Consider the following 12,417-nt stretch of genomic DNA (forward strand, 5'->3'; position numbering starts at 1 on the left):
ATGCACCAGTCCCATACTGGTATCAGATATCAACACCAATACTGAAAAATGAAAAAAACATTTCACGAACCCCTCACTACGTGGACAAATCACCCCTCATCTTCAGTCGTCTACATATGAGAGGAAACGTTTTAGTCGCGTCTCCAAAGTGACTCCCGGGGAAATCCAGCCGTGTTCTGCGCTGCGCTCACCTGCATCATGAGTCGGCTCCTGTGTCCTCCTCGTTTTTAAAGATAATGTCTATGTTATAGTTTGGGGCATCATCCAGCATGACAGAAACCATGTTCCAGCTTCCAACCATGCTTCAGGCAGAATCAGCTCCTCTGCTGTTTGATACTCCACCTTAAATGACACTAACAGAGCTCGCTGGTTTACTGAAGTAGCATTCACAAAGCGGGATGATTGTTGGCAAAATTCCGCAAAACTCAAGCTGCTTACCAGCGTGATTGGGGTGTAATGTCTTTAAGCGATGCCTTAATTTATTTGTCTTCATGCTGTCCACTTCCAACATTTTAAGACACAGTAAACACAGCGGTCTTTCCTCGATTCCCGCCGTAGTCACAGTGAAGCCAAGTGCTATTTACGCTTCACGTCCAGTTTGTTCTCTGCACTTCATATCTCCTGCTCTGTGCTGTGTGTGCATTTGCTCGGCAAAAAAACCCCCGACACTATAGCGTTAATACTCCCTGCGCACACTCTGACAACAAGAGCGTCACTGCCAACTACTGTAGTGGATGTGCAATTACACTTTATTCTAGTATGGCAAAAAAAAAGCACTACTATTTGAGAAGGACTGATGTAATGTAAGACTATTTATGAGTGTAGTTGGTCCAGAAAGTCTCATAATGAACTTTCATTTACACAAAGTTGTTCTGTAGTTACTTAAGGGATAAATAACTACATAAATAGTACCTAAAACTACAACATAAATAACTACATAACACTTTTGGAAATGCTTCTTTTTGTTTATAAATGCTGTTTTTACTCTCTGCACTGGTATCGATTGGTATCATGTATCCGTAGATTCTTAAAGCAGTAGTATTGAAATCGGTATCAGAACAGAAAAAGTTTTAACGGTGTATCTCTAGTTCCTGTAGAGAATTATCTGCATTTGACCCATCCTTCAATTCCACTGGGACAACCTGTCAGAAGACCAAAACATTATCAGCCTTGGCAGTGCGATAGGCCTATATTCATTACATAATTAATTGTTGCTTGACTGGCAACCGTAAACAGACCGACGAACCCCATAACACGATCGGCTCTTCCATCATTGCCGCCTAATTTGCACCCGCTCCTCCGCCGCTCGGTGCTACTTGTACTTGAGTCACCTTGGGCTGCCGCGGGACGGTAAAACTAAGGGCTGACTCCGTGTAGCGCAGCTCTCCGGGGACGTGACTGTCTGCTTATTACAATTTTAATTTTGACCTAAGTGTAGCATCTCCCCGCGGCTAATCTGTGTAATTATGAAAATACAGGGATGTGCTTTGGAGACGCAGCCCCGAGCCTTCATCAAATTTTAATCAACTATGTCTGCCGCATCACATCTGATAAAAACCCCAAAAAGGTCAAACGCGCTGTTATTGCTCAAAAATGATTGGTTTTCTAAAGACACTGATTGAGTGAAAAGGTCTTATGATAGCTAATAATCTCCGGAGTTGCCCATGTGAAGCGCTTTTATGCCAAGTATTAAACAGCCAATTACGAGCATCTAATCAGGTCTTCAACTTAGGTTAGTCATACAAGGAAATAAGATGTGACTTGAAAAAGGAGAGCGAAAAAGAGAGGAAAAGAGTGAGGGGGAGTTTAGAATTTATCCAGCTGAAACCAAAGGTGGACTGAGTAGCATTTGTGTTGGTGGGGTTTATGTGTTCTTGTCTCCATGGGGATGTTACTGTTTTGCCATGAATGTTCCTCTTCCCTTTAGTCCACCAGACTCTGCCTCTCATTTCCTCTTCCCTTTATTCCTCCAGACTCTGCCCCTCATTTCCTCTTCCCTTTAGTCCACCAGACTCTGCCTCTCATTTCCTCTTCCCTTTATTCCTCCAGACTCTGCCTCTCATTTCCTCTTCCCTTTAGTATTCGAGACCCCACCCCTCACTTCCCTTTCCCCTTTAGTACTGGAGATCCCATCCCCACTGCCCTTTCCCCTTTAGTACTCCAAACCCTGCCCCTCACTCCCCTTTCCCCGTTAGTACTCCAAACCCTGCCCCTCACTCCCCTTTCCCCGTTAGTACTCCAAACCCTGCCCCTCACTCCCCTTTCCCCGTTAGTACTCCACACCCTGCCCCTCACTCCCCTTTCCCCTTTAGTACTCCAGACTCTGCCCCTCACTCCCCTTTCTCCTTTAGTGCTCCAGACCCCGCCCCTCACTCCCCTTTCCCGTTTTGTACTGGAGACCCTGCCCCTCACTCCCCTTTCACCTTTAGTACTCGACACCCCGCCCCTTGCTCCCCTTTCCCCTTTAGTACTCGAGACACCGCCACTCACTTCCCTTTCCCCTTTAGTACTCCAGACCCAGCCCCTCATTCCCCTTTCTGCTTTAGTACTCCAGACACTGCCCCTTACTCCCCTTTAGTATTTGAGACCCCACCCCCTACTCCTCTTTAGTCCTCCAGACCCCACTCCCCTTTCTCCTTTACTACTCCAGACCCCGCCCCTCACTCCCCTTTCCGCTTTAGTACTCGAGATCTCGCGCCTCAGTCCTACTCCCCTTTAGTACTCCAGACCCCGCCCCCACTTCTCTCTCCTCTTTAGTCCTCCAGACCCAGCCCTCCACCCCCATGCTCTCCCCTTTAGTCCACCAAACACTGCCCCTCAAATTCCTTTTAAAAAACTGGACTCTCCCTTTTAGTTCTGCAGACCGAGCCCTCCTCCCCTTACTCTTCTCTTTACTCCAACAGACCCCAACCCTCCTCCCTTCCCCCCTTTAGTACTTCAGACCCTACCCGTCACACCTCCCTTGAATATCCCACAGTACGGCTTTAAGCATATCTGTCAAATCATGGCAGATAGCAGGGCTGCAATAAATTCATTGATTAATCGCAAATAATCGTCAACTAATTACCTCCGCCAAGAAGGTTATGTTTTTGCCGGCGTTTGTCTGTTTGTTTGTTTGTTTGTTTGTTTGTCTGTTTGCAACATAACTCAAAAAGTTATGGACCGATTTTGATGAAATTTTCAGGATTTGTTGGAAATGTGAAAAGGAAGAACTGATTTCATTTTGGGGGTGATCCGGAAGAAATCCTGGATTCTGGATCACTTTGAAATTTTAGTTAACATTGTGGTAAATGGGGCCAAAAATTTTGTTTCTCAATATCTCGGTTAATTATTGACCAAACCCCATGAAATTTGACTCAGGGATGGACAATGGGATCCTCTTTCATATTCCAAAGGCTGATCCGGATCTGATCCAGAAGACTGATTTTATCGCAATTTATATAAAAAATGGGGGTAGTCCTTGGCGGAGGTCTGCGCTCTCTGAGTGCTTTTCTAGTTTGGTAATTGAATGAACATGATGACTCTAAAGAGACTCGAAGCGTGACATGAGCTGAGAGAATAGGATCTGTTTTTCAGACAGAGCTGTACTAACATGAAAACGACATGAGAATTTGGTATGTTTTGTGTTTTTGATGGAACTGTCTGCTTTCAAAGGTAGTTGTCTGGACAATGTTTTGAAATCGATTGCCGTCCAGAAATCATTTTCAGTCTGTCTGTAAATATACTCAATCTGGATGTCCTCAAATGGCTTCAATTCAGTTGCAGATGGCAATAACAATGCCTTTAGAAATGTAGACCTACTGCGGAACATTTTAAGCAATGAAAAAACTTCAGTCGTCCAGCCTCTGCCCCCATAGCCTTTGGTCCTCCAGGTCAACAGCTCTTTTGGACTGTGAAGGGAGTTTCGGTGTGTTTAGTCCTGCTTTAAAGTAAACCGAGACCAAAACGTTATCAACCTTGGCAGTCAAATAGTTGTATGTTCATCCCAAAAAACTTTCCATGGAGAGAAGAAGGGAGTTGACCATCCTTTTCATTCATTAAATAAAAGGGTACATGGCGCGTGGTGCTGGCTAAAGCTCTCAGAATTATTAGGATCTTGCGCAAAACTATGTTCACAAAGACTAGTAAACTTGGTTGACCAGTCAGTTCCTCTTACATCATGTTTGAATGCTGAAGGATCTAGAACCAGACCATGAACATAAAGTGGGTCAAACCGATCCAAGTCACAGCTCAAAATTTCTAAATCACGTGTCACGCAAATGCAAAAAGACATTTCCTCTTGAAATGTCTCATATCATTTAGAACAAAATCTCTAACTTCAGTCCTCAGATACATAAAGGTTTTGTGCTGTTTCTCAATCATCTGTGTAATTAGACGTTTCTTTTTTTACTCAAAAGACGCCATGTTTGGTTTGACACGAACTGACCATGTTTTTCTCATCCCAACTGAAAACGGGGAGACAGGAGATGCTTCTAGACCCACATGTTTTTTCTCAAATCATGTTGTTCAACTAGTAAATAGCATCTTCATAAGTGGAAAGTCACTCCCAAAATGTCAACTGACTCACTCTATGTATTCTCTTATGTGCTGTGGCTCATATAAATCCTAAAAATGTGAATGAAATAAGGAGTTAACTGATAAAAATTGGTGGAGTAAGACACCATTGACCACTGACAATCAACCAATGACTCAAGTGACTACAGCCCCTATACTAGTAACACATTTTTGTCTTTGTTTTGTTGTTTATGTGCAGTGACCCAAACCAGCCGGTGCCCCAGGACACGAAGTTCATCCACACCAAACCCAACCGCTTTGAGGAGGTGGCCTGGACCCGCTACAACCAGAAGGACCAGCTGTACCTGCACATCGGACTCAAGCCCCGCGTCAAGGAGCACTACAGGGCCAACAAGGTACAATCACATATGTCCTCATTCAGAAAATAAATAATAATAATAAATCTTAATTTATAAAGCACTTTTAAAAACAAGGTTTACAAAGTGTTGTACAAGCAGGAATGAACAATACAAAAAGTATAAATAATAAATAGCATACAGGAGAGCATACAAAACCAGACAATGATGTAAACAATCCAATTAATAAATTAAAAGAAATAGAATAAAAAATAAATAAGGAATAAAATCAAGCTAAACCCAGTTAACTCTTTCCCCCTTGGACGCCTACTAGGAACAAACCATACATATATGACTAGGGCTCCCCACAGAGCATAACTGCATAAAAGAAAACAGACTTCCCCAAGTGATTATACTGTAAATAATTTTCACACTCATGAACTTAATTGAAACACAGACATATTTTGTATCTCTGGAAACCTTAGACTCTTAACTCTTCATTTATGGATGTTTAAATGTGATTCAACTCATTTACAGGTTCATAACAGCTCACTGAAAATGAGAGTTTACCTGGTCAGTTGCAAAATCAAAAACAATCGAAGCTACAGTCGTCATTACTTTGATTAACTTCGGAAAAAAATCATCGAAAACGTATCCTTGAATCCTATTGGTCGGCCTAGTACTGGTTGTAGTGGCCCCCACCGATCACAGCCTCTGTTTACATGTGAAAAACTGGAACCGTTTCTAATGGTCGTCAAATCACGTCTTTAGTGACACAGCGGAAGTGTCGAAACACGTCATTAAGGATACAAGGGGGGGTCGTCAAATGTCGTCTTCATGGGGGAAAGAGTTAAAGGAAGGTCAACCGATAAAAATGGGTTTTAAGAAGTGATTTAAAAGATGATACTGATGGTGCGAGCCGTATCTCGTCAAGCCGCAGGGACCTTTCTGAGGATCTACGGATGCGGGAGGGCTCGTTCGGGGTTAAAAGTTCTGAAATGTAGACCTAAACGAGCTTTAAAAGTGATCAGTAAAATCTTAAAATCGATTCTAAAACACCCATGCAGCCAGTGAAGGGAAGTAAAACAGAGGGAATGTGTAGTCTAGACGGGAGAAGATGAGCGTTTGGACGATTTTCTCAAGATCAGGGCGGGAGAGGACAGTTTTGATTTTGTTAATTGTGCAGAGGTGGAGAAAACAGGATTGGGTGACTTTTGGAAGTTAAGATGAGAGTCAAAAATGACACAGAAAAGACCGTTTTTTAGTTATAAGTAACGCAAATTTGACAGGAGTTTTTAACTAATTGTTATTCCTTCTCATTTACCTTCTCAAAGTTGTATAGACTTTTTCATGCATATTTATGGTATACACGAATTTTAAACTCAATTTCGATAATAAGGAATAAGCTTGATACTTAAGACCGATTCTGATGCCACAATGTTATAAAAGACACTCTTTCTTTAGACAGTAGAAAGCCATTTTCAACATTTAATAATAGTAGATCTATATCTGTGTAATCCTTTAGTCGTGCAGGTATATGTGCAAATACCGCTTAAGATCATTCTAAAAATATTTAGGAAAGGTTAGTTTCTGTATGTCGATGTGGCTTTTTCAGAATAAATACTTGCTAAGTATAAATATCTAGTTTCATTACTAGTTTTAGTATCGATTAGTATCTGATTTTCAATAGTTTTGACAACCCTACTTCTGTATTCTTGGAATTTTTAATCAATATTGCAATTTAAAATGTCCAAAATATAATACAATGATCCACGGGTGTCATAGATTAGATCACAGATAGCACAAAATATCACAAAATTAAATACTATTTCCTGTCGTACACTGAAGACACAGGTTTATCAGAAGCTGGTTTCAGTCGTAGGATCTGGCAACCCGATCTGAGGAGTTCATTCTGCATTTTGATCGGACAATTTCTTCAGAACTACAGCAGAACATGTAAACATAAACCATTTTCACATCACGCGTCTATAACAAAATTAAAGACAATAAATAAATGCACATTGTCATAAAATATTAAACACTTTTTGAGATTGTTTGCACTCACTAAATATTTGTAAGAGTGAAAGCTTTTATCTCCATGTTGTCTCAAGTGTGGCCCTCTCCCTTCTCTTCCTTTTTTTTTTTTTTTTTGGTGAAAAAGGTCACTGGTCCATGGAGCCACTGTAGAAGAGTGAAAATGTATTCTGGGTTTCCTCACAGATGCTCTCACCGTGACAGAGGATGTCCTTATTGGACCTTAGATGAAATTCAGATGACTCCATTTAACCTTTTGTCTCCTGCTCTCCTGTCTGTCCCTGTTTGTCCCTCCTCCTCCTCTCTCTCTCTTCTCTCTCCTCTTCTCTTGCTCACTCCATCCCCTGATTCTGTACCTTCTGTGTTTTACTTTCATTCTTCTGTACATCTCTGCTCTCCTCTCTCCTCCCCCCTACCTCCATCTGTTTGTCTTCTACTCTACTTCTCTCTTTCCTATCTCACCGTTTCTCTTTCCCTCTTTCCCTCCCCTGTCTTTCGTGCTCTCTCTATTTCTCCCTTCCCTCTGTCTCTCCCTCTATCTCCATCTCTTCATCGCTCTTACTCGTGCTTTGTCAACCTCTTTGCTTCTCTTTCCTCTTCTCTCCCTTTGCATTCTTTCTCTGCTCCACCCACTCTCTGCTCTCTTCTTCTTCTTTCTCCCTTCTTCACTCTCTTTCTGCACTCTTTTCTGTTCCTCCTATCTTCTCCATCACCCATTTCTCTCCTCTCTCCATCATGCCTTCTTGTCTCCCTTTTTTCTGTCTGTCTCCATCTTTGCTGTCTTCCTTTCTTCTCCCTCACACTTCACCCCTCCCCTCTAATCTCTCTCCTCTCCCTTCTCTCTTCTCATTCTCTCCCTCTCTTTTTGCCCCCACTCCCTTCAACATTCTTTCTATCTCTCTTTCTCCCTCCTCTCTTCTTCTTCCTCTCTATCTCTCTCTCCCTCCATTATATCTCTCTCTCCTTTCTCTCTTCTCCCTCTTTCTCCTCTCTTTACGCCCCCCTCCTTTCTCTCCTTCCTCTCTTCTCCTTCTCTCCCTCTCTCTTTTTGCCTCCACTCTCTGCTCCCACTCTCTTCAACATTCTTTCTGTGTCTCTTTCTCCCTCTCTCCTCTTACTCCTCCCTTCTCTCTCTCTCTAACCTCCTCTCTTCTTCTTCCCCTCTATCTCTCTCTCTCTCCCCTCTAATCTCTTTCTCCCTATCTCCTCTTACTCCTCCCTTCTCTCTCTCTCTCCCTCCTCTCTTCTTCTTCCTTTCTATCTCTGTCTCTCCCCCCTCTCTTTTTCTTTCTCTTTATCCCTCCTCTCTTCTTCTTCCTCTCTCTCTCTCCCTCCCCTCTAATCTCTCCCTCCTCTCTTTTTCTTCTCTCCCTCTCTCTATTTGCCCACACTTTCTGCCCCCACTCTCTTCAACATTCTTTCTATGTCTCTTTCTCCCTCTCTCCTCTTAATCCTCCCCTCTCTCTCTCTCTCTCCCTCCCTCCTCTCTTCCTCTTTCTCTCTTTCTCCCTCCCCTCTATCTCTTTCTCCCTCTCCTCTAATCTCTCTCCCTCCTCTCTTCGTCTTCTCTCTCTCCCTTTCTGTCTCTTTCTCCCTTCTCTCCTCTTACTCCTCCCTTCTCTCTCTCTCTCCTCTCTTCTTCTTCCTCTCTATCTCTCTCCCTCCCCTCTAATCTCTTTCTCCCTCTCTCCTCTTACTCCTCCCTTCTCTTTCTCTCCTCTCTTCTTCTTCCTCTCTATCTCTCTCTCCCTCCCTCCCCTCTATCTCTGTCTCCCTCCTCTCTTCTTCTTCCCCTCTAATCTCGCTCTCTCCCATCTTTTCTTCTTCTTCTTTGCCCCAACTCTCTTCAACATTCTTTCTATGTCTCTTTCTCCCTCTCTCCTCTTACCCCTCCCCTCTCTCTCCCTCCTCTCTTCACTCTCTCCCTCTCTTCTCCTCTCTCTCTCCTCTCTCTCTCTCTCTCTCCTCAGGTGAACCTGTGGCTGGAGCTGGTCCCACATCTGCACAGTCTGAACGAGGTCACGCAGCTCATCCCCACCACCACCAAGGTCCGCCGCAAATCAAATATTCTGCATTCACCGGAGCTCGGCCGCTCAGCTCCCAAATGCCACTGCCTCTTCTTATTTACTCTTATTACACTGATATGGATGTAGAGCACTTAAGAGTCAGAGCTACGACTCCGAATATACACTCACACTTTATAATAACTACACTAATCCAACCCTTAATAAAGCACGGACAAGATTTAAGTCATAACGAACAAACCGTTTATTGAATGATTCAGGTTTAGTAACGACTTAATTAATACCCAAACTTTAAATTGGTGACACTTTAATTCAGGGACAACGTATTAATCTCTAATTAAGTTGTTACTGATTGCTTATTAGTTGTTATTTAGCTATAGGTGGTATTTATCAAACACTTTTTTCATGTTTATTAAGATTTTAGTGTATCTACAAAAGCATTAATAGGAAGAAAATAGAAATTATAGTTAAAAAGTTAATAGTTAAAGTTACAAATAGTTATTGGCTTAATACTTGCAGCCTTAGACAAAAATGCATTGAAAGTACTTTATAAATTACTAACAATTATGTAGTTAAGCACTTTTTATACTAGATTATTATTATTAGTAGTAGTAGTAGTAGCAGTATAAGTATTAGTATTATTGTTGTTTTTATTATTTTTTTCTTTTCAATAATAAAGTATAAAAAGACATCAACAGTGTCACAACATCAAACATACAAGAAATGAATGAAAAGGAGCAGAAAGAAGAGTCATCTTACGTTATCTGCCCTCATTCCCTTTTCCCTTTTCACTCATAGTTACTTTAGAGCAGACATGTCAAACTCAGGCACGGGGGCCAAATTTGGCCCGACGATATAGTTATATTTGGCCCGTGAGATCATATCAAATATGCATTAGAGCTGGACCGCCGACTACAGATAGGCTATAGAGACATTATTTATTTAAAATTTTGTTATTATTTTATATTCTGCTTGTTCTGGATTCAATGTTTAAGCAAAACTATTATTTCTATTATTAACACATTTATTTTAATGAGAAAAGGTTTAACATTACATATCTCGAAAGAAGAGAAAACATGCAGATGTTGACATTTTTCAATAAATATTTAGTTTGGCCCAGAACTTAGTTTTAGTTTTTAATGTTGGCCCTCTGTGAATTTGAGTTTGACACCCCTGCTTTACAACATTTCAAATCAATACCCTATCATAATCAATATCAATAACTAATATATTATGAGTTAGCTATGATGTTATTTACCTACTCAAAGTTGTACATAGACTTATTCTTTTGTATGGTATACTAGAATTTCAAACTCGATTTTAATAAGGAATAGATTTGATACTTAAGACTGATTTTGATGCCACGATGATATAAAAAAACACTCTTTCTTTAGACAATAGAATGTCATTTTCAACATTAAATCATAGTAGGTCTATATCTGTGTAATCCCTTACTCGTCCAGGTATATGTGGTCTTATACTAATGCTAATACAGCTCAAGATCATTCTAAATATCTTCAAGAAAGGTTCATTTTAGTATGTCGATGTAGCTTTTTCAGTATCAATACTTGTTGAGTATAAATATCTAGTTTTAATACAAGTTTTAGTATCGATTAGTATCTGAAAAAAACGTTAATGGGAAGAAAATACATATTGGCTTAATACTTGCAGCCTTAGACAAAAATGCATTGAAAGTACTTTATAATTACTAACAATTACGTAGTTAAGCATTTATTATTAGTTATTAGTTTGTGGTCCTTAAACTAAAGTGTTACCACTACATTCTACCACCATGATGAAGTGTTACTAAGCCTAGATCATTCTTAATACATCATGATTAAAAATACAACTATTTCTGTATTACTCATTATGAATTAAGTCATCAAAATTGGGACTAAACCTGTAAATAAACCTGGTCTTGCACTCGACTAAACAAGGAGTGACCAGGACTAAACTAAACTGGGTTCCAACTAGGACCAAAATCACAACAAATATGTTTACTGCCATTTTGAAACATGTCAGGGTTATCAGTAGAATATTAAATAAAAAAAAAATATAAATAAAAATACAACTTTTAGGAAAAACTTATGAAATCAAATCAAATCTGTTCCCGAACACATTTTTTAATCATATGTTACGATGGATGTCTTAACACTTGCCCACACTTCAAAAAACTTGGGAACAAAGTGGAATTAAACTTGGAACAAAACCAACTTTAAATCAAGACTTAACTGTTCTGGGCAAATCAGGACCAAACCAGGACAAATGTGAACACAGCCATATTGAAATGCCATTTAATACAGACCTGCAAAGTACATAGTAATTATATGCAATTAAAATAAATAAATACATATAAAAACATTCTGAAATTGGATGTATTTTTCAGAATTCCTTTTAGAAGCAGTTGTGAACATAAGTTTGACTAAACCAAGAACTTAATCAGGGTTAGAATCAGGTTCAATTGAGGTAAAATGAGCACAAAAATATGTTCAGATTTTGCAACAACAACAAAGAAAATCAGCAGTATTTTAAAATGTTCTAACTCTAACTTCTCTCTCCAGGTCCCTCCGCCCGAGACCACCAACCGCAGCCCCAAGCCCAAACTCCAGGCCCCCAAGCGCGCCAACCCGACCCCCTTCCCCACGGAGACCCAGGGCAGCCACAACCAGCCCCACCTGGTCGACCAGCGCGACTACTCCACCGAGCTGTCCGTCACCATCGCGGTGGGCGCCTCCCTCCTCTTCCTCAACATCCTCGCCTTCGCCGCGCTCTACTACAAGAAGGACAAGAGGCGGCACGACGTCCACCGGCGCTGCAGCCCTCAGAGGAACGCCGCCAACGACCTCGCCCACACCCAGGAGGAGGAGATCATGTCCCTGCAGATGAAGCAACACTCGGAGCTGGAGAGGGACTGCCGCGGGGACTCCCTGCACCCTCACGACGTGGTGCTGAGGACTGCCTGCCCGCCGGACTACACCCTGGCCATGAGGAGGTCCCCGGATGACATACCGCTAATGACGCCCAACACCATCACCATGATCCCGAGCAGCATGGGCGGGCTGACGTCGCTGCACTCCTACAACACCTACCCGAGCAGCGGGCAGAACAACACGTTGCCCCACGCGCACCCGCACTCACACTCCACCACCCGGGTATAGCCCTTCCGCCGCCGGGACCCTAACCAGGAAGCTAACAGGGCTAACCAATCTAACGAGGCTATCGCTGCGGAGACAATGGGCCTGTGCCGACACGGATACGCTCGCAGCCTGGAGTTATACCATTCTGGATTATACCGCTCATTATATGTTCATACGGAGGAATATACAAAGGGGATTTATCGGGGCTTAAAACGGACGACGAATATTTCTTTTTGTAAAAAACGAGAAAGTCTAAAAAGAAGCTAAAGAATTTAAAACATCCTCACAAGCTTAAAACAAATGAAGCTTTTTTAATATATTTTTGTTCCAGAGCAAAAAAACAAAAAATGAAACTACACTCTCGACTTTCTT

The 12,417-nt window shown here is 41.6% G+C and overlaps 1 protein-coding gene across 3 annotated transcripts in view; it reads left to right on the forward strand.

Annotated features, from left to right (window-relative positions):
* Positions 1–12,066, forward strand: part of nlgn1 (neuroligin 1) — a 733,956-nt gene extending 721,890 nt beyond the window's left edge. For all 3 annotated transcript variants that reach the window (XM_055164448.1, XM_055164447.1, XM_055164449.1), the window contains 3 exons: positions 4,754–4,910; positions 8,855–8,932; positions 11,470–12,066. In XM_055164448.1, the coding sequence (XP_055020423.1) occupies positions 4,754–4,910; positions 8,855–8,932; positions 11,470–12,066 (832 nt within the window). The remainder of the gene's footprint in view (positions 1–4,753; positions 4,911–8,854; positions 8,933–11,469) is intronic.
* The last annotated feature ends 351 nt before the right edge of the window (positions 12,067–12,417 follow it).

The sequence above is a fragment of the Boleophthalmus pectinirostris genome, unplaced genomic scaffold, assembly GCF_026225935.1.
Source record: "Boleophthalmus pectinirostris isolate CB_2022bp ecotype Guang Dong unplaced genomic scaffold, ASM2622593v1 HiC_scaffold_7, whole genome shotgun sequence".
Lineage (NCBI taxonomy): Eukaryota > Metazoa > Chordata > Actinopteri > Gobiiformes > Gobiidae > Boleophthalmus > Boleophthalmus pectinirostris.